The 22956-nt window shown below is 38.0% G+C and overlaps 2 protein-coding genes across 3 annotated transcripts in view; one reads left to right on the top strand and one right to left on the bottom strand.

The window, feature by feature from the left end:
- tbck (TBC1 domain containing kinase) overlaps positions 1 to 17613 on the bottom strand; it is a 48669-nt gene extending 31056 nt beyond the window's left edge. For both annotated transcript variants that reach the window (XM_032529262.1, XM_032529269.1), the window contains exons 1-21: positions 17464 to 17613; positions 13609 to 13821; positions 11390 to 11462; positions 10975 to 11089; positions 10793 to 10866; positions 9971 to 10112; positions 9780 to 9840; positions 9626 to 9687; positions 8563 to 8624; positions 8097 to 8245; positions 7116 to 7254; positions 6924 to 7023; positions 6424 to 6473; positions 6169 to 6298; positions 5814 to 5912; positions 5655 to 5717; positions 5437 to 5563; positions 5086 to 5136; positions 4897 to 4980; positions 4086 to 4171; positions 2090 to 2126 (exon numbers count right to left, since the gene is read on the bottom strand). In XM_032529262.1, the coding sequence (XP_032385153.1) occupies positions 2090 to 2126; positions 4086 to 4171; positions 4897 to 4980; positions 5086 to 5136; positions 5437 to 5563; positions 5655 to 5717; positions 5814 to 5912; positions 6169 to 6298; positions 6424 to 6473; positions 6924 to 7023; positions 7116 to 7254; positions 8097 to 8245; positions 8563 to 8624; positions 9626 to 9687; positions 9780 to 9840; positions 9971 to 10112; positions 10793 to 10866; positions 10975 to 11089; positions 11390 to 11462; positions 13609 to 13801 (1897 nt within the window). In that variant the 5' untranslated portion in view covers positions 13802 to 13821; positions 17464 to 17613. The remainder of the gene's footprint in view (positions 1 to 2089; positions 2127 to 4085; positions 4172 to 4896; positions 4981 to 5085; positions 5137 to 5436; positions 5564 to 5654; positions 5718 to 5813; positions 5913 to 6168; positions 6299 to 6423; positions 6474 to 6923; positions 7024 to 7115; positions 7255 to 8096; positions 8246 to 8562; positions 8625 to 9625; positions 9688 to 9779; positions 9841 to 9970; positions 10113 to 10792; positions 10867 to 10974; positions 11090 to 11389; positions 11463 to 13608; positions 13822 to 17463) is intronic.
- Positions 17614 to 17766: 153 nt separating this feature from the next.
- Positions 17767 to 22956, top strand: part of aimp1a (aminoacyl tRNA synthetase complex interacting multifunctional protein 1a) — a 17519-nt gene continuing 12329 nt past the window's right edge. Inside the window, exons 1-3 of the mRNA XM_032529290.1 lie at positions 17767 to 18031; positions 21239 to 21369; positions 22072 to 22185. Of these exons, the coding sequence (XP_032385181.1) occupies positions 18030 to 18031; positions 21239 to 21369; positions 22072 to 22185 (247 nt within the window). The 5' untranslated portion in view covers positions 17767 to 18029. The remainder of the gene's footprint in view (positions 18032 to 21238; positions 21370 to 22071; positions 22186 to 22956) is intronic.

Below are 22956 nucleotides of genomic sequence, written 5' to 3'. Positions count from 1 at the left end.
TAATAATAATAATAATAATAATTCAAACTGCTTTATAATAGTACTTTTGGGAAGTTTAATCTAACAATAAACATATCTGATATGTAGTACTCGAGCTGGAGATAGAAATGTAGTGTAAGTTGCAGAAAATGAAGATAAATTGGTAAAGCAAAATTACCTCAAACTTGTACACAGGGTACAGTACTTGATTAAATGTAATTAGTTACTTTTCATCACTGGATTTAAAGCATCTTAGGTGCAAAATCAATTCAGTTAATTGACTGATCCTGAAACGTGAATTTGATATTTATATTAGTTGTCTACATGACAATGTAGTTATAGATCATCAACTGACATGAAGACAACTGAGAAAACATCACTGATCTGTCAACTGTGGTTAAAAGCTCAGTAAAAGCTAATACATGTGGACCTTGAGTTAAAAGACAATTCTGGTTGATTCCAACAAGTAGCTCAGTTGTTTGTAAATTTTGAGTTATTGTCAGTAGAGAGAAAAACTAAACCAATCAGGTCCTTAATACACCATGTTATCCTCCTGCTAGATTTAGCACCCAACGGGCTTACAGTTTTAAACATGTTTTTAGCCTCTAAACATGTTCAAAATGTCATTAAAAGTGCTTGCCCATGTGCAGTGATTCCTTCCGAGTGAACCCAATAAATCTGACTGCTGTAGATGTGAAAGAAATGCATGAAAGTTCTGCTAATTCAGCTGTGTTTCGGTCCTGTGTTGATACTGCAAGGAGTGCTTAGGGACCGTCTACAAACTACAACACCGAAAAGAGATCCAAAAATATTTTTAAAAATAAGCATATGCATATGTAGTATGCATATGCTTATTTTTGCTACTGTACTGTTCTCACTCAGGTGTAACAACTCCAGCTAAACAGTGAGCTAAACTCTCTCTATTCATGAACACGAAGAAGCATTAATTCCTTATCAGCAGATTTATTTCCTTCATGTTGTGCTGAATCCATACACATGCGGTAGTGATGAGAGATGAGAGAGTAAAACTAGGGAATAAACAGCAAAATATTGTAATTAGCTAAGCAACCTAGTTTCCATTAACATTTCCTTTTACAACATTAAATGATTATGCTTAAAAGTTAACTCAGAACAAAGATCTATACATACAGGCGATGCTTCTGCTGGGAAGTTAACTGGCTGGATGCATTTCCCTGGCGCATTGATGATCTGCCTTTCTCACGCGTTTCTAACGTGGTGAATTCTAACGCTATTTCCTACTTCCGGTTTTAGCTCAGTAAACAAACGTCAAAATAAGAGTCTGCATAAAACTACTTCCTGTTTAGCTCACTAAACAAATGTCAAAATAAAAGCCTGCATTAAACTGAAAGAATGCCAAATTAAATGCATAAAAATTCAACTTAAATGCCTGAAGGGCAGAACAACTACAACTAGCAGGAGGCAAGTTAATAATTAAGTTAAATATTGAGATAAGTTTGGAGACACTACCTTATTAAATCTTTAAATTGAAATCCTACATATTTTTGTGTTATCTCTTTTCTGTGTTGTAATTTGTAGACGGCCCCTAAGCACTCTAACTGCCTCTCAACACCAGAACTGAACAGAGCTGAATTAGCACAACTTTGATGCATTTCTTTCACATCTACAGCAGTCAGATTTGCTGTGCTCACTGAGAAGGAATCACTTCACATGGGTAGGCACTTTTAATGACATTATGAACATGTATAGAGAATAAAAACACGTTTAAAACTTGCCCTGTTTAAGCCTGTTGGGTGCCAACTCTAGCAGCAGGAGGATAAATGGGTTTAGGCAGCACCAATTGTTTTCGTTTGTCTTGCTACTGACAGCACTTCACATTTACAAACAACAGAGTTAAGTGTTGCAATCGACCGGAATTCTCCTTTAAGTAAGCAAGTTTTGTCAAAATATGTGTGAGAAAAAAAAAAACACAAAAACCTAAATAACCAGTCCATACTGGATCCATTGACCTTTACAGTCTTATTTATTGATACTTTATTTGACGCAGACTCAAAAATTATCTCTGATGGTTTTAGATTACGCTCAGTGACACATCATATCCACATTGTGAGTACAAAGAAAAGCTACTTACGTGTAAACATAGTCAGGAACCATGGAATAGCATAAAGCTGTGGGGTGAGAAAAAAAAGACAAAAGATATAGGCACATTTGATAATGCAGCATTCATTTGTTTGCAATATTCAGTATGTCGAAACAAATTGCTGAGAGCTCAAATGAAATAAATGAATTGCTTTCTAACTAGAGGGATTTTTTGAAGAAATGAAGCAGCACACATGGCTGAACATCTCTACGGCTTCTGAGGAACAGAAATGGCAATAATTAGGACACTGCTGCGTTTGGTTATTAGTCAATGGGGAGAAAGCTGACAATGAATCTCATTATACAGATCTTGTCATCCATCCTTCTTTCTCCTCCTCCTCTCCATTCCACATATTCCCTGGAGGAAATGCATAAAATTGAAATTAAAGACCGCACACACACTCATTAACCACCTGTTATAACACCTGCCAATCGCTGGTCACTGCCACTGGGCCTCTGTAATATTCAGTAACGATGGATCTGGAGCAGAGTCTGCAGGAATTGGAACTGGAGCTTATCTCAGTTGGTTAATTGATAGCTAATTGTGTGGGAGTTGGTGTCTGTTCAGTAGACCTCTTCTGTGCCCCAGGAGTGATGACCAGGAGAGAGCCACTGCAGTCTCAGCCTCAATTTCAACAGCTCTGTTGCAGGACTGCGAGTCCAGCCAGATTGGATTAGTATAGGTGTAAATGGCAGACCCAGGAGAGCAGATGTGGCCAAATTGAAAATGGCCTGAATTAAACCGCTGGCCACATGCAATCTGACTCTCTGCCTGATGGCTTCAGGCATTACTGGAGCGGAGTCCTTGAACACCACAATACTACCAAAGATTACTTGTGGTTTCTACTGTCTTGCACAAGAGAAATTGTGTTGAGCTAGCCATGTTTTGGTATGCATATATGGGAAATAGGGGAAGTAAAATCCACTTTCATACTGCAGTGACATTTGGTCTTTTAGGGCCAAAAGATTTATTGCCTCAGTAACACAACAGTTCAAGAGTGTTCTCTAAAGTTCACTGAGGAAAAGGGGATTTATGATCTGTAAAGTCTAATTACTGGGATTGACATCAAACATGAAAGCTGTATCAACAAAGCTTGTTCCAATATTATCCGGGCCTAACAACGAAAACATGCATACAAAGTCCCCTTTGAAAGGCAAGTCAATGCTGTTAGTAATGTGCATAAGTCAGCAACATAACAGCATGCTTTTCTTTAAAGAGCCAATTCTGAAAAACTGACAAGCAAGATAGTGAAAGAATCACGATGGGACATCTGTTCAAGGGAAGCAAAAAATAAATAGCACCAACAACTACAGGTAACATTGTGAAACTAGCCAAAGTATCTTACCTAATTTTCTTTTTCCTGACACTCTTTACATTATGACAGACAATCAACAAGCACAGTTTTGTGTTTCACTTGCACCACTTTAGAAAAAGAAGTTACAAGGAGAAGGATGAGGAGACTTTATCCCTGACTCATCTATGATAAAGACCCCACTTTTCACCGGGTAATGTCCCAGGGGCCGGTCCACAGGTGACACATTCATCTCAGCACACTAACTGAAACCCTAGAGAGACAGTAGAGACTTCAACCTTGTCACTGTCAGAGCAGAGCTGTAAAGAGGAAAGTGAAGGGCAGGGAGAGGTGGCACAGAGTAAGAGGAATAAGGTAAGCCTGGCAGAGGACAATCATTAAGTGTGCCTGGGAGACATTAGTCACTGTATAAATCATCCCTAGTGGACTACTGGGAGAATCTGACCCTCGCCACAAATTCTGGAAGGGAGGTTGTGGAACAAAAAGTGTCAATGACAAAGAAAAGATATTCACAGTGATCTATGGTTGGCCATTTCCTTTGGCCCTGGTGCGGAGACAAGAACTGGAATAATGTCTTACTATCTTTGACTTTCCATTAAAGGTAAACTTCCAATTCCCTCCCTTGCTGCGTATTGTCATCAGTGTGCCGGGGCACTTGCACTCTTGGTAACTTACGTCTGGGATGAAGCCAATCTCATTTAGATGGTTGCTTAGCTCTGGGTCGTGGAAGGCAATCATTTGGGAGAAGACGGTCAAGTACTCTGAAACACAGGCAAAGGGGCAAGAGGTCTATACATAATCTATTGTCTAAATCGAGTGCTCAAAACCTGAAAGAAGTCTTCTCAACCAAAGAATTATTTATCATAATTTTTTTATTTATTATTGTATCAACAAAAGCGGCTCCAAACCAGACATTAGATTAGCTAGCTCTCCAAGACATCTCGCATGGGAAAGGACGGATACTATTCACATTCCCCACAGAGTTCAAGAGGTGTATGGTGTAGCTGTTTATCAGTCACATAAGAATTGCTTGTGACATTTCTCTGCAGGCGTATGCAGTTTCATTTGTTTTCCTATCTCTAAATGATGTGGCTCAGCTGCAAACTCCATTAGGACAAACTGAAATTAGTTTTCGCAGCTTAGGAACAACATGGAGCCAAAATTTAATCAACATTGAGCTGACGGCCTGACACTCTGTGCCAGCCGATAATAATTTGTTTTTGAACTTAGCTGAATGCTTTGACCATGTTTAGTACTTATTACTTAACTTGCAGTGGCAGTTACATTAGGGCACTACATTAGGGCAAAACACTGGATGGCTGAAGTGGAAACAAGTAAGATGGAGCAGAGTGTGTAATTTATATTACAATCAGGAGAAGCAAAAAAAAACAAGTTCCAAGATCACAATACTGTATTACTGTGCAAAACACAGCAGATCAGTGTAACTTTTTCAAACACAGAAAGGGCTTATAGTAGTAAATCTCACCTTGAATGACATGAGAGTTGTCCTTCAGGAAAAAGTTGTACAAGTACTTGGGGATGAAGGCAGACATGCAGGCATATGCCAGGGCTGTGAAGAGTATAAGATAAGTATGAAAAGAAGGCGTAAAACTAAAAAAAGGAAGGTAAAAATTAAACAGTAACAGCAGTAAGCTATTAGAATTTAAATTATTACCTTCATTATTGAAATTCAAGTAGAGGAATGGGGCACAAAGTGAATCCAAACCTGAAATAATGCAAAGAAAATCAAAACAGTTTATAACACAAATATAGTGTCAGGAAGTTTCAACTAAGGATAAGGAAGGGAGTTTACAAGATGGGATGTGAGCATCACCTAGTGTCCAGTCGTGTACAGTACATTAGAGATGCAAACAGAGAGAGCGAGAGAGAGCGAGAGAGAGAGAGAGAGAGAGAAAGAAAGAGCGAGAGAGAGGAAAAAAACCCAGAGAAAAACAAAAAAAGGAGACTAAGACATAAAAAAACATTCAGTGAGACAGAAGAAGAAATTGACGGAAAAGTGTCTGACCCTGCCAGTAGACCAGGTCAGGGTGGGAGACCACCCAGGCTTTCAACACACGCCTGAACTTGATGTGGCCCTGAGGAGACGACAGCAGCTCGTCGTACTGGTGGCAGCGTGGGATGTCCACCTCAATCTGTAAGCATACACAAATACACACCCAACAAAATAATGAAGCTAAATTGTGTAACATGACTCGACATTTTACATAGTTTTAATTAAGTTACCTGTCTGTCAGTTGGTATGGGCGTATCCTTGTCTATACTCTCGTATTTGGCTTGAATGTCCCCCTGTGTAAAAATGAATGAAAATAAAGATAAGTGTCCGCACAAGACAATGTTAAAACTGCACCTTTTCTCAACACAGGACTACAATTTCTCTTGTACCTCAATGCCCAGCAGTGCTGCCCACGCCAGGCCTCTTACAAGAGGGGGGATATCCACTCTGGCCTCTTTCCACACTAGGTTCTTCTTGTAAGGATAGGCCTGACAACAAAACATTAAACAGAGTATACATTGCGTTGTTTTAATTCAACAGTAAACTGTTATAAGACAATACAAGGAGTAATATTTCAGTTGAAACAATCACCAGGCTCTAACATATTTAGGCACTAATTGGGAAAGACAAGCTCATATCTGTAGCATCCCATAAGCATTCTAAGTGTACATGCAACTAAAAGTGTGTGCGTGTGTGTGTGTGTTTGTGTGTATATGTGTGTATTAATTTGTATGGAGCCCAGACCTTGAGAAGCCTGTCAAAGAGGATGATGCGGATGAGTTGGTACTCGGTGTCTCTCTCGCGGATGATGAGTGGGAGCGTAACAGTGGCCGACAGCTCATTGCTGCTGTTGGACTGAGGCAGACTTGACTGTCTGTATGAGGGTGAAGTAAAGGCAATATGACATTACCCGAGCCAAAATAAATGGGGTGAAAGGGGGGAAATAGTGACAGGGTAGGAGGGGGTGAAAGCGGCAAGTTCAGGATGAAGATTGCTTACTCGTCTTCCAGTAAAGGGTAATACGCTTCTCCTGATACATCCTTTAGTCTCTGAAAAAGGAAGGAGGGTTGAAAAAAAAAAATCATAACGAGGTTCAATTCTGTTCAAAAGGTGCATTTTGAAAGCACTTACAACAATAATAATATAATAAAAAACCCACTATTACCCAAGTGTGTTTGCCACCATCACAGACCATTTTTCAAAAGCAAGGGCACATTTGACAAAATAAAATACAGTGATGCATTGTTTTATAGAACAGTTGCCATCTAGTGCAATGAACAAGCACTCATTAATACAAATAACGTAAAAGGTTAATGAGTGCTATGTTGTTGAATTTTTTTTTTCCTTTGTTTGTTACAAATGATGAAGTTAAAAAGGGGCATGGAGAGGATTTAGATTAGATAATTAGTTTTAAAACTGGAAACATATTTGAAAAGGTGTCCTCAAACACCAAGCCTATTCACAATGCATACATTTACACAATACTGTACTTGTCTTACATTTCTGAGTTGGCAGAGAGACAGAGTCACTGTTGTGTCGTCAAGCAAGAAACTCCGATCCCTTCCCTGGCCAAATGACTCTCCGTCTTCCAGGACAAAACTTAAAGACAGAGAGAGAGAGACATGTTATTAGGTCTGACTATCATCTAAAGCTTGCAAATGCCTTCCTCAGAGTGCTTGTGTGTATTGTACTTGGGCAGTGTGCAGATTGGAGGTTTGGACTGTATGATCTCCTTGTTGATCAGCTCCTTCTCCAAGTCTCCCCCTGCCAGACACCACAGATGGTAGACCTCATCTATGGCCCGCTCTGACAGGTAATCTTCATCATCATCTAATGACACACATACACACAAAACAGTAAACACCTTCTCATAAGCACAGGTGACAGGCAGCACACAAAAATAATTAGGTTATTAGCAAGTTTAATCATCATCTCCTGACTTGAAGACATGTTCACTCATATGGCAGTGGAATCTTGATTGGACATTTCCCATAATGGGTTTTCACAGTTAAAACTAACACAGTACAAGTAAGAAAATATCTTTAAAGATTAAAAAGCCTAGAGAAGGTTGATCTTGTGCAGTTAACATGATGTCCAATGTGGAGCTCTTGTCTTTGTGAAGTCACTGAACTGAAGTGTTTTGGAATTAACCACTGGACCGTATGTGAAACAGCGAAGCAATAATCTTGTTAAAATGGAAAAATGTATCCCTATCCACAAAGAAGCCCCCCACATGTCTTACATAGTCACTTTTTGTATTTAGCCATGTTTATTTTCAGGTGGGCTTTACATATAGTATGTTTCACAGAATGTTTTCTGTCAGAACATTTTGGAATAAGAAGCAGGAGTACAAGAATATTAATTATGCCAATTAACTATGCTTTCAAGAACATATATAGGATAGGATGATGAGATTACAGGTTATTTGAGATATCAAAGAAAATTCTCACAGGACACCAATTAGACCTTTTTGACACTAAATACTTCTATAATGCTCCTGCTATTATTAATATTAATTGATCATGCTTAATTAAACCTACTTCAAGATAATGAATTCTTATTTTTTAAGATTTTTGTCAAGAGGAAGAAGGCTTGACGGGTGAATGGTGTGCATGTAGTGTGCAAGTGTGACTGTAAGGCTGCATGTGCAGCTGTCTGGAGTTGGGGCAGACCTTTGCAAAGGTCACTGATGTCTTCTGGGAGCTCCAGATGTGCACAACGCAGGGATGAGGAGAACAGACTCACAGGCTTCTGGAAGGGCATATAGAGGCTGGAGACGCCACTAAACACAGGGTCTCCCAGCAGCTCTGCAGGGGTTGGCCTGCATGACAAAGACATAAAGGTCATGACAGCAAAATACCTACAAAGACGGAGTGTGTATTTAAGTTGTAATTTTGTAACAACTGACAAATTATGTATAAACATTTAGTTATATAAAGTCATAACAGCTGTTTATCGCAGTGTCAGGCAATAACTTGCATCTGTTTATTTTGGTTTCATTTCACCCTGTTGGTTTTAGCATGCTGGAATCCTTTCTGACGTACATGCAGTAACTATTTTGCATGACCAAAGTGTTTTAGAAACTAAACGGCCAATGTCCCCCAACAACAAGATAAATCCATTAGAGACAGTATTTACCTTTTGGATGGAAGAAATGTCAAGCATTTCCTTAATAACTCAAGGACATTGTCAGGCAGCTCCTGTAAAAAAAATGACTTTATTAGCTATAGTACCCACAATACATACAGGTCTCCTTTAACCTCCCAATAGTCTCACAATGAAGACAAGATTAGGAAGTGTTTAAACAAAACGTCTTGTGAGACTGCACGCCTAACTAAACTTAATCAAATGCATAAAAATAATTTTAAGTGTGTAATTCTAAATTAATGAACAATATAAAACTGTATTTATTGTGATTTCTGGCAAGAGACAACGCTTACACGCAAATGATCCATTAGCTTTCACAGAACACTTAGAAACATCTTCAAAATCTATCCATCGACACTTTTGAGTATCGCCTGTAGCACTGATTATAGACAACTGTCAAGTGTTGTTAAGTCAAGTAAGGTTGGCATCAAATGCTGATATAAGGGCAATACATAAAGCACATGGTGCAGATGCATTTAGGGCATGTCCAAATCCAATTTCACTAGTTTGATGGCGGAAAACAGGCTCTGTGCACTGGATGCATGGTTCAAACGGGTTGTACTTTGTGTCTTCATTAATTCATAAGTGTGTTTTGGGCATAACATGCAATAAAAAAAAATCAGAGTGTATTCTCCCATTCCCTTTAAAAGCTGCGTCGGTCTCAAAATAGCAGACAGTCTTTGAACCGTGCTGCGCCGGGTGCAAGATCCTTTTTGATCAAAATCAGTAAAACTAAAAAACATTTTATTTAGGCAAAGATCTTTATTCAACTATGATGCATTGAACAGTTTGGTATTATTAAGATTCCCCAAACTAAGATATTTATTTTTAAAAAGTATTGTTTCGGTATCAATACCTGAACTTTGTATTGTTTTATATATGCCAATACTAAAACCTTTCAAAACAATGCAAAGCCCTTGCGTTTTATTTTTTTAAATATAAATTTGATGCCAATAATGCAACCTAATTTTTCTGAAAAAACACAATTTTCCTGTCTTTTTATATAAAGTATCTTATTGAAAATGATCAAGGCTGCCGATGATTTTTACTTTACCTTAATAGAATCAAGGCAACCGTGTTCCTCAGCAAGGACAGTGACAATGTCGTCCATGCAACCTGAGAATGACAAACAATATCTCAGCGTGAACCTAATTGAGTTTAAGAGCATATTGCTCAGTACTTAAAATAATGACGTCCTTTTCACTCACCCAAGGTTAGAATGAATTTCAATCTCTCACTTATATGAATGTTCTGCAGCAGTCGTCTACCCTGTAATTGATTGATAACATTAGAATTCATGGTGAAAATTATCTATACAACATGAGTACATCATGCAAAACCCAAACAGCATCAAAAATCGCCTTATTCCTGTATGAAGATCTTTATGAAGGATTCTTACTGCACATAATTCAAAGAGCAAAACCCCAAGAGACCAGACATCTGTCTTAGGTCCTGAAGGCAGAGGAGCTGCATCATGGGAAGAGTCACTGGGGTGAAAGGAGCCCTGAGCAATCACCTCTGGAGCAAGGTATGATGGGTACCTGCGGTAATGTTTACAGAGCAGACAAGCACATTACTTAGAATTCCCTGTATACTTAAAAACTATAATAAACAACTGCTTTACCAGCTCAGTGCAGAAACATAATGTCATAGTGTGTAAACCAGTGAGCTTTGATAAATTATTAAGTTTTAGAGTGTCCCTTTCATATTATAAATTAATATTATTTCATTGCAAAATTACTCTATGATATTTCTTACATTTCTATCATTAAGTGATGCATATTCAGTTGTTCCTGGGGACAATCTGCATAGCAGGTTGACAGTTACAATTAATACATTTTCCATCCAGATGTTTAATTGAAAGTCATGTGTATGTGCCATCATTCCTCTTTTCAATCTGCAAAAGGATATTACAAAGAGATACTTGGTAGAACACAAAGGCCTTTGGATCAGGATAAAAGTCCAATGATTTGTTACAGTTCCTAAACCAGGAAGCTATTTTGATTTCCTAAAAGCTGCTTTCTAAGATAAAAGCATGGGCCAATATGCATCAATGTTATGGTCAAGTCCAATTTTTATGATGTGACTAACCGCGAACAGACACAAGTGAACTTTTGAGCCTTAACAGACTGCTCACATGGCTCAGTCCCAACAGGTGAAGCGTTACAGAGAAGCACTAAAGGACCTTTAACTGTGATAAATGAGGAAAAAAACGACGTACCCAATGGGAAAATCTACATCGGCCCCATGATCCGTCATGTGATAAAGGCCAAACTTTACCAGCTTGACATTCCCCTACAAAGAAAACCATGTGTCTTAGAATGACAGCATTACATTTAACAATCATTATATTGTCTAATTGGAAAGTAAAACATAAACATACATACAACAGCTCAATTTTACCTTGCAGTCCATGAGCACATTGTGTGCGCTGAGAGCTCTGTGCACCATACCATGTTTGTTCATAAATTCCAGACCTTCAAGGACCTCATAGGCTATCCGCAGCACTGTCTCTGGGCTAACACAAACAAAAACACGACAGTGTGTCAAACTACGTAGTGGCTGGTTCAGAGACATGTTAAAGAAATGATCTACATTTTCAACAATAGGAATTCCTATTCACTGTTGTTAATTTGCAAATGTATCCTCAGATGGCAATGTTAATGCATACTATTTCCCTGTCTGTGATATAAAATATAATTTAAATAAACACAAAATGCATCATTAACTGGATACAAGTGAAAGTGAAGGCAGAAAGCAAAACTGGTCCATCACATATATTGTAATTACTTCATGAGAATTTTAATGATAATCTCACCTGGCTGTTTTCCCCTGTTTTTGAAAATCACTTAAACTGCTTTCAAAGTGTTCAGCAACAACAATAAGGCGTTCTATAGGGCAAGAAGAAGATACTGAAGTTAAAGATACGCAAGATAAGCAAATATTTATTGATATGTATATATAATAAATAAGCATGTATTGATTCTACCCCTCTGGCAATAATAAAATTGAGGTGAAAATGCATATTAAAGTGCTCATATTATGCTTTTTTCCTTTCCTTTATAGTGTTTTATATCTTTTTGTGCATGTTATAGGTTTACAAAGTGAAAAAGCTCTAAGTCCACCCCAAAGGGACTTACCATCTTCAACAGAAAGAAAACAGCTCCAAACAGCTCTATTGTAGTCCAGCTTTTACTTCCGTGACAAACGTGCATCACTTTGTTACACATGTTGAAATGCTTGCCTAGCTGCTGGCTTCTGACTAGGTAGTAGTGCTTACTGCGCATGTAAGGCTCCCAACAAAGATGGTACAGAAGTGAGATGCCGCTAAAACAGTGAGCTCAACACACAGGTTGAAAAGAGGATCTGCAGTAATGTGCAGTACAACAAATATATATATATATATATATATATATATATATATATAGTTCTGAAAATTAAACCACATTAACCTATTCTGATGCAGCAGCTAAATATAATTATGCCTGAAAATGAGCATTATATTAGCACACATCTACAATATAAAGTATCCATACATCTTCATGGATTATATTACTACAATATAAAGTAATGCAGTAAAAAACAATAGCCGCCTGAGGAGGTTCCTTACAATGTGTCATAGAGGAGTGGATTAGACTATATGAGGGTGTTTCCACCACAGGAAATTTCCCAGGAGAAAAAGCACATTTTAAGGATCTAAACATGCATTTTTATCAGAGGGACCTGCAATAGTTCTACTACTCCTTGCCTTGTACTTACTGAAGGTTCAGGATCTTTAGTTGTGGAATTTGAAAGGTTGATCCTCACTGATTGATATAGTAACTTTGAGGGGTGTAGTTTGTGGTGGTCCTGTGTTGGACTACAATAAAATGTGTGATGTCCTGTTATTGTATTTAGCACATATTGACAAAACACCTGGTATGTTTTATTCTGTTATGTTCCTAAAATTTGCGGACGACACCACTGTCATTGGGCTCATCCAGGATGGTGACAAGTGTGCATATCGGCAACAGATTGATAATTTGGTGCTCTGGTGCAGTCAACACAACCTAGAGCAAACACTCTAAAGACTGTGGAGATGGTAGTGGACTTAAGGAAGCACCCACAGTGCTGCCCTTCCTCACAATATCCAATAGCCCAGTGTCAAATGTAGACTCATTCAAGTTTCTGGGCTCCTGTCTCTGTATATTATTTTGACAGGTGCCTATATGTATATTGTTGTCTGTATTGTACAGTATGTGTCAATATTACTATTACTATTATTTGTCTACTGAATGTTTACTACTACACGTCTATTTGTTGACTGTACAGAGAGTTAACACGTACCAAAGTCAAATTCCTTGTGTATATAAGTATACTTGGCTATTAAAACTGATTTGGATTCGGATAAGCTCAGTGAGAGTGCACATCAAGGGCAGAACATCACAGAACATCAACTGAAAATAAAATGAAAAGGGAGGACAGTAGTGGTGTAGAGTACAGTACACAGGTATACAAGGTAGGGCTGGGCAATATATCGATGTTGTATCGATATCGCGATATGAGACTAGATATTGTCTTAGATATATCGTAATATGGTAGTTGTTGTCTTTACCTGGTTTAACAGGCTGCATTACAGTAAAGTGAACTTACCAGACTGTTCTAGCTGTTTTATTATTTACTATTACCAACTAAACTATTAAATCATTTCTGGAGAATATTTATCAAAAATCTCATTGTGTAAATAACATTTTTTAAAGCACCATAGTCCACCATACAATATTGTCGCAATATCGACATCGAGGTATTTTGTAAAGAATATCGTGATATCTGATTTTCTCTATATTGTCCAGCCCTTATACAAGGTATACCAACCTCTTTTTCTGGCAGTTTACAGTACATCAGCCAAAAGCATTTTGATTATAAAGGAGAGTATACCCACTTCCTCCTCAGTAACCTGCCCATCTACCTGGTACTACATGCACCTTATCAACTAAAACTACACCACAGGTGTATAGGATATACACCCCTTTCAAAGAGTGAGTCAAAAAGTCATACCATGTTTCCCTCTGGAGATGTCCACATATTGGCAGAGTCTGGGGTGAGTGATGGTCTTGAGGATCTGGAAACGTCCCAGTATTTTGATAGAGTTGGGAGTAAGAGGGAGACCATTGCTCCCACAGACATCATGAGGTAGAGCTGAGGCAAAGAAGGTGAAGGCCCCCAACTGGGCGTCTTTAAGGGGCCTCATCTCACCACTGGCTTCAAGAACTGATAATGGGGGGGGGGGAAAGCCTTCAATATGATATAGGAATTATATGGGATAATATATAAGTGTGAGGAACATTCTGATCACCAGCATGGTAAATATCACAATACAATTTCCCAGTGGTGCCATCCAGGGGGTTAAAAACTGGTTAAACTGTTATAACACAGTCTTATAACTTACTAAATAAATGTAGTCCCGGTGTCGTGCCAATGTACTTATCCCCGCCAGGATCTGTATCCCCTGGCCGCGGGAGCGCGCATGCACACAGAGCGGATATTCTGCTGCCTTTCGAATTGTTTAACTGCTGCACTTTTAATTTACCTCTTAAATGGAACAAATAGCGACGTGGAAGACTCGGCAGGGTTTTCCATAGTAACATGGGTCTCAGTTAACTACATAAATACGTGTTTTTGTCTGTTCATTAAGGCGACGTGTGAATTGTTTAGCGTCGTTTACTATTATGGACTGATAGGCGTATCCTCCCTGTCCTCTAAAGTGATTTCTGTTTTAATTTAATTTAGTTTAATATGGCTTTTCAATTAAACACTTTTTTTCACCTGTCTACCATATGGTTACATAGGAGGTACGCAAAATATCAGACCGTTTTTCACCTATTATTTTGTGTGTCTGTCCTGTCATCATGGGTGTTATTTTTTGTGTTAACCAGGTCACAAGGAACAACCGACATAATTTAGAGAGGTCTGCTGTAGTCTATCAAAAGTTACATAGGATACCCAAAATATCAGGCGTTTTTCCACCTGATATTTTGTGTACCCCACCCCCTAACATGCAGAGGGTCTGTCCTGTCTCATATGTTTTATTTGTGTGTTTAATAGGTCACAATAACAACCTGACAACATTTGGAGAGGTCTGCTGTTGTCTAGCAAAAGTTACATGGGGGTACCCAAAATATCAGGCCGTTTTTCGCCTGATATTTTGTGTATCCCACCCCCTAACATGCAGAGGGTCTGTCCTGTCATCATATGTGTTATTTTGTGTGTTTAATAGGTCACAATAAGCAACCTGACAAAATTTGGAGAGGTCTGCTTTTGTCTATCAAAAGTTACATAGGGGGTACCCAAAATATCAGGCCATTTTTCGCCTGATATTTTGTGTATCCCACCCCCTAACATGCAGAGGGTCTGTCCTGTCTATGATATGTGTTATTTTGTGTGTTTAATAGGTCACAATAAACAACCTGACAACATTTGGAGAGGTCTGCTGTTGTCTAGCAAAAGTTACATGGGGGTACCCAAAATATCAGGCCGTTTTTCACCTATTATTTTGTGTGTCTGTCCTGTCATCATGTGTGTTATTTTGTGTGTTAACCAGGTCACAAGGAACAACCTGACATAATTTGGAGAGGTCTGCTGTTGTCTAGCAAAAGTTACATAGGGGGTACCCAAAATATCAGGCCGTTTTTCACCTGATATTTTGTGTATCCCACCCCCTAACATGCAAAGGGTCTGTCCTGTCATCATGTGTGTTATTTTGTGTGTTTAATAGGTCATAATAAACAACCTGACAAAATTTGGAGAGGTCTGCTGTTGTCTAGCAAAAGTTACATAGGGGGTACCCAAAATATCAGGCTGTTTTTCGCCTGATATTTTTGTGTTCCCCCCCCTAACATGCAAAGGGTCTGTCCTGTCATCATGTGTGTTATTTTGTGTGTTTAATAAGTCACAATAAACAACCTGACAGGCAGGAAGCTCAATTAAAATCACTTATTCTTATAAATATTATTATTATTATTGTTATGCACTTTAATTGCATTTTTAAGGGCCTTAACAGCCGTTCTTTTATACTGTGTTAGGGATGTTCATTATTATTTTTGTAAAGCCTTGTCTGTTTTCTAACACTTTATAAATCATACTTTTTAGTACTTGTTGTTGTGAATAAAACAAACAAAAAACACACTAACACGCCTGATACAGGACAGACCCATATTTATTATAACAATACATGTTTCGGTTGTTATTGTGACCTATTAAACACACAGATGCAGGACATACCCTTTGCAGTTAGGGGTGGGATACAAATATCAGGTGAAAAACGGCCTATATTTTGGGTACCCCCTATGTAACTTTTGCTAGACAACAGCAGACCTCTCCAAATTATGTCAGGTTTTCCTGTGACCTGGTTACCAAAATAACACACATGAGACGACAGACACACAAAAATAGGTGAAAAACGGCCTGATATTTTGGGTACCCCCATGTAACTTTTGCTAGACAACAGCAGCCCTCCCAAATGTTGTCAGGTTGTTTATTGTGACCTATTAAACCACAAAATAACACATATCATAGACAGGACAGACCCTCTCATGTTAGGGTGGGATACACAAAATCTCAGGCGAAAAATGGCCTGATATTTTGGGTACCCCCTATGTAACTTTTGATAGACAAAAGCAGACCTCTCCAAATTTTGTCAGTTGCTTATTGTGACATATTAAACAAACAAAATACACATATGATGACAGGACAGACCCTCTGCATGTTAGGGGGTGGATACAAAAAATATCAGGCGAAAAAACGGCCTGATATTTGGGTACCCCCTATGTAACTTTTGATAGACAAAAGCAGACTCTCCAATGTTGTAGGTTGCTTATTGTGACCTATTAAACACACAAAAACACATATGTGACAGGACAGACCCTCTGCTGTTAGGGGGTGGGTACACAAAATATCAGGTGAAACAGCCTGATATTTTGGGTACCCCCTATGTAACTTTTGATAGACTACAGCAGACCTCTCTAAATTATGTCAGGTTGTTCCTTGGACCTGGTTAACACAAAAAATACACCCATGATGACAGGACAGACACACAAAATAATAGGTGAAAACGGTCTGAATTTTGCGTACCTCCTATGTAACTCATATGGTAGACAGGTGAAAAAAAGTGTTTATTGAAAGCCATATTAAACTAAATTAAATAAAAACAGAAATCACGTTAGAGGACAGGGAGGATACGCCTATCAGTCCATAATAGTAAACGACGCTATAAACAATTCACACGTCGCCTTAATGTAACGACAAACACGTTTATGTAGTTAACTGAGACCCATGTTACTATGGAAAACCCTGCCGAGTCTTCCACGTCGCTATTGTTCCATTTAGAGGTAAATTAAAAGTGCAGCAGTTAAACAATTCGAAAGGCAGCAGAATATCCGCTCTGTGTGCATGCGCGCTCCCGCGTCCAGGCTACAGATCCTGGCGGGGATAAGTACATTGGCACGACACCGGAAAAGGGGCAAGAGCACTTACTCGTTGCACATTGTTCGACAATTTTTCAGTCAAAATACCACAAGAAAGTGCATTAGCTTTAACTGCTTAGCCACAAGTCAAGCTCTTTATGTTAATGTAAACGCTGGCTGAGGCAAAGACCATCATTAAATTAAGTGATCTGTCAAAACTGTCAAGTAACGTTAGGCCAGCTAGTTAAGTTATGCAATATATTTACACCATATACCATATGTACTGTAGATTAACTTCGCACACAAAAGACACAATGTCCACAGTGATGCTGCAGCTAAACCTACTGTGAATATGTAGCTAACATGGAAATTGGAAAAATAACTGCCTTATTGGATCGGGTAGGAAAGAATGACGTAATGTGCATTACATCCAAAAAATATGTGTACTCACGCTTAATGGAGAAGCTGTATGGTCATGACGACAGAATTAACTAGAAATTATTGATAAAATGTGTTTGAAATGAATTCCTTCCCTGTCTCTGCGATCTGATGTAAACAGCTGAGATAACGTGATCAATGACGTTATTTGTGTGCGACAAAGTAGGGCACACAAAAAATAAATAATAATATTGAATAAGCTAATGAAATTAAATCAAAGGAGTTATTTCAAAATCCTTTGCAAAGTTCTTCTTGAATTATTGTTTTTTGTATTTTTGGAAGAGTTTAATTTCTGATTTGAGTCGCTAATTACATACAGGCAAAACCCGTTGCCTCCTTACAGTTTGAGACATTATCCGATCTGTAGAACATGTGGCTAGTGAACGGTAAAGGACTGCTTCACGCGGGGATGGTAGAGATCTAACAGCGGGCCCTGAATCAGCCTCACCGCGGCTAGCTGCTAACGCTAGCTGCCTGTGTGCCTGTCTGCTAACGCTAGCTGATGTAACGTTAGCAGGAGTAGCAGCTGTCAAGCCCCCACCTCTCCGTAAAACGTGTTGGGGTTGCTGCTCAGAGTTCATGTAAGTTTTATAAACCTTTGTGTTTTTTACTATACTGCTTTAACAAACTAACTGATTGTAAGTCGTCTATAACGTTTTACCAACCGTTTAGCTAACTAGTAATATTAGCACACCAGTGCTATAGATGAACGTAGCCTAAAGTCAAGTTGATTTTCCTTGTCTCAGTTTAAAATCACGTTACCAGTTCTGTGTGAGCTGAGTCTTATTTGATTTACCAACACACCTTAATTCATGTTCCGTAAATTACACATTGTTGAGCAATCCAGAAATAAAATAAGACTGTTGTTTGGTTAGGCTACTTCAATTTGCAAATGATTCCATGCTCCAGGTTGGGTTTTATTTTCTAGCTATAACGTTAGGTAACGTTAACTTATAACTGGGCTGCAACTAACAGTCGCTTATCGATTAAACTGTAGAGTATGTCACAATAAAACCCAAAACCCTAATTTGAAAACAGAACATCTGACGTAAATCCTCACATTTCATTTAAGAAGTAAACAATAACACAAGTTATTAGCTATACAAATGATGCAATAATACTGTTAGCTGCTTGGAATGTATACGATAAGTACCATAAACAATTATTTAAAAGCAAAATGAATTAATTTACTTTCTGTGATCATATCATTTCAGCCCTCTTCTAAAATTTGTGTGTACAATGACTTCTCCTTTAAACAAATAAAAAAATATAGAAATAGAAAATACCACATTGGGCACTTGACATTATAATAAAATTTCATATTGAAAACAGTTAATAGCGAAAGTTTTTTTGTGATAGGTACAACCCAAATCATTAGAGTATCACTACTTCTGTCACGTTCCCAGCTGTTTTCTATGCAGACACTAACAACAATTGGTGTTTTTTATGACATATAGTTTGTCAGTTATCAACCTCAGCTCATTTATTATCCAATTTCATGAAATATATGCATATTGTAAATACTTGCAGGCATGTAAGATTTGAAATCAAATTTACCTGTGCATTGTTAAATACTGAGTGTCGCAATTATTACGGTGTTTTTTCACACAGTTACTTTGTGTACATTTATTTTTGCATGTGCATCATTAAAAAAAATAATCAAATCAAATAAAAAAATAGAAGAGCATGTATACAGTATGTCCTGAAAAGCAGTGGAGATAGCTGGTGCAGAAGGCTAAACATCTCATAGTTTATTATAAGTTCAAATGTATGTAGGTCCTTCTAATGCCTTCAGGTGGTGCTGGCATACTGCTCTCTCTTTTCATTTTATGGTCTGGTTGGCAGACAGGTAGGGAATTATACAGCCTACAGTATATTTTTACTGTGGGAATGAAGCATGAAAAGAGGAAACACTTGTGTCCTGGTGGGTCTGCTCCCACACTGCCATCATACTGGAGACAGCTGGTGGTTAAATGTAATAAATTTCTGCAACATGATTTGACTCAAACACCCTGTGTAGTCCGTGTATAGCTATGCAGTGCTGTCTTTGATATGTTAATTAAAAATGTATGTACTTAAAATGTTATCGTGGGCTATTGAGAACTGACTATGCAAACCAGTCATGCCAATTTTTAGGAGATTGATAAGGCAGAGGCCTTCTCCAGTTGAGCACCAACCGCTGAATTTATACAGTTGCAAATCAGGAAATTAACCAAAGAAGATATTTTGATTTCCATACAGTGAAGACCGGTAAATCAGGCATCCTAAAGGCTGCTGAGAGCCCGTCTCACTTTAACACTGTTAACACATTTGGGTATTTCCATCTGAAATCCAAAGCTGAAATGACCCCTTGATGCTGCAGACCGTACCTCGGCCACAGGACCCATTTTCAGGGGTTATCCAAATGAGATCAGCCTTTTTGTGGCTCTTGTCATTACTCCACCACTGGTCTTGTTTAAATCAATTAAGTTTCTCAAAAAGCTATGCTTTGATCCTTGATTTTATCAACTCCAGCTCTTTTGTGTTTCTAATTTCCTCATCCCTTAACATTTTGTTTTCATCTCTGGCCAGCAGTTGTTTTCCAGCGCCTCCCTGTAATATGTGTAAGAAGTTTTCTTCTCCATGCCTCAGCCTTGTAAAATCCTTCTTTTCCTCTTCAAGAAGTTATTACCAAGCTCAACATGACTTTACCACAAACCCAAACTGGTGTCCAGTTGTGTTTTGGCTACATGGCCCAAGAGTGGCTGATCCCTTTTGAACTTGAACTTAATGTCCAAAACTGAATGATTTGGATGAGAAGTCTGGTTTAATGGATACATCTGAAAGTCACTTCTCACTTGTCACTTTTCTTACCAATTGTTATTTTAACAAAGACATGAATCCATCCAATAATTTGGATTTTACAAGTTGAATTGGAACTTGTCAAGGGTTATGAGGGTTTTTATAGACTGAAATGCTGCAGAAAACCTTTAAAAGGAATATATTTGGAATCAAGATTTGCTCATTTATTTTCTAATTGAGATGAAAAGCAACATGTTCTGATTAATTTCTCGGCGTGCCTTGTGGACAGAGGTCACATTTTGTCACTTTTGGGCAACCAGCCAAAATATATCAGTCATAAAAAAGTCCTATTGGTAAATGTGTTTAATGTACTAGAGCTGCATGTTGAAAACATGTCTGATTATGATTGTTGTCAAACATATTGCAATAGAACATCTACAGTACCAAACTGTTGCTTTAGGAATACAAAGTGTTTATTAACAAAGTAAAATAATGAAGTAAAACACCACCACTACATAACATTTAACAAAATAGGAAATCCCAGTACAATGTAATGCCGTCAACAGCCCTGCAACACATACCACTTTTTTTGGAAAATAAAATGTTCAGTTTTTGTTGAGACTGTCAGAGAAGAGTTTTTAGAGGCTGTAGTTTGTGGTGTGTGGTTCTGGAATGCAAACCTTGTAACTCCAAACATGTATCTTTGTAGATGTTCAGCATAGTACTTGAGAATGCCATCTCTTTTTACAGTACTTTGCTAGTGTCACTTAAGTAACATGGAACATGGTAACTTTATATTCACGCTACTTGTGAGCTTGATGCATGAACATTTGCCTCCATTTAAAACCAAAGGAAAGATTCTTCAGCTGTAAAACCCAGGAAGATATTGAAGAACTGGCCCCTATATATTGTATTTCATGATGTTGGAATGTAATCTGTTTAATATATTTTATAGCTCTAAAATCTATCTTTGTGATTGATTGCTGTTTGCTTTTTTTGTCTGTTAGGTTTTTAGCTCGCTCCTTGTTCAAGATGTCAAGTCCCAATCCTTTATTGAGGCTGGAGCAGCGAGCAGCCGAGGCTGACCAGATCATCGAGTACCTGAAACAACAAGTCCAGCTGCTAAAGGATAAAGCCAGTAAGAGAAACACAACCATACACCAAAATGCTTATATGTAGAACTATTTTTTTCACCTGATTCCTAACTAATTCATTATAAAACAGTCTTACAAAAGCTATTTTTAGGTTAATATTACACTACGGATTTGTCTATATTTGCTAGATTTCTATGCAAAAAGTCCTTATGCTGTGCTTGGGTGTAGTACAGAATGAATTTCTGTATTGGCTGTTGGACATAATTTTGGCTGAAGAACTGCTTACGTACATGATTCATAGTTTCATAATTTAAAGAGTAAAATCCTTCTACTGGCAGTTTTATGAAACCCGAGGCCCTTACATTTACATGAATCGTCATTCTGAAGATAATTTTCCTAAGCTTTACTCAAACCGGTCTCCAAATCATCATTTAAAAATAAATAATCGTTGGATACATGTTATTGTTTTGTCATATTTTAATAAACTAATAAGTGAGCAGACCTTTCCTTTTCTATTGCAGTTGTTTAAATGATTAAGCTACACTTTGAATAATCTCCATGATCTTGTGTAATAACATCCTTGTTAATGCATTGTAGGCACAATGGAAGAAATGTGAATTATGAAATATGAATTATCCAAAAGGCTGAAAAAGTGTTTTTATGTAATTTAAGACAGCTTGGCACTATTTGTAAAAGTGAAATTTCATTCCAGTGCTGAGAGCTAACCAGAATTTGCCTTGCTGCAGTTGTCCAGGCCAGTGTCAGAGAAGAGAAGAAGCTTATGGTGGAGAATGCCAAACTGAAGAATGACATTGAGGAACTGAAAAAACAGCTGCTGGAAAAAGAGAAGAAGAGGGGAGGTATGTTGGTTTTGGCTTCCAGCAAAGAATGGCAGTGCAGATCAAATGTTTGTTTTTCTTTAAAAAAAAGACCTTGATGTTGTTATCCTTTATATCTAGTTATAGAAGCGTCTGTGTGCCTTACACAGAAACATTTGATGTCAGTTGTTGCTCATTATTGCATTGTTTGGTTTGTACTATCAAAGATAACATCTTGTGCATTCTCGCCTCAGCCCATTATAACCAGATCTTCTTTTTGGGGGATTTTATTATATGCAGCCATAGTGCTTCAACAATCCCCATTAGAGTGATGGGGACAACATGTCTGTCAGCTATTTTGAATCTGACATACGTTGACATTTGAGAGCAAACAGCTCAGATCATTAACACACATTTAATGTTTTCCAGAAAGACGCTCCAGGAAAAAAGGGGGACTGGAAGAAATAAGCAATTTAACCTTATTCAAAAAGACTCAATATGTTAGTGTTGGAACGTAGAAAGAATGCGTTCCAATAGACCCAAGCCTATGTTTTTCCACGCATTGTATCTATTTGTGAGGTTTATTTTATTTATTTATTTTTTTCAATGGCTATAAGGTGGCATGAAATTGCTTGAAAACGTGGATAAATATTAACCTTTTTTGAAAGGATTTTCAGTCACCTTTTCTTTGTTACTGAGATAAGAAAAAAACTAACTATTCAATCCATCCATCCATACATCCATCCATCTTTGTCCGCTTATCCGATATCGGATCGTGGGGGCAGCAGCTCCAGCAGGGGACCCCAAACTTCC

The sequence above is a fragment of the Etheostoma spectabile genome, chromosome 2 (assembly GCF_008692095.1).
Source record: "Etheostoma spectabile isolate EspeVRDwgs_2016 chromosome 2, UIUC_Espe_1.0, whole genome shotgun sequence".
NCBI classification, from domain to species: Eukaryota; Metazoa; Chordata; class Actinopteri; order Perciformes; family Percidae; genus Etheostoma; species Etheostoma spectabile.
This window is presented reverse-complemented; position numbering and strand designations above follow the sequence as displayed.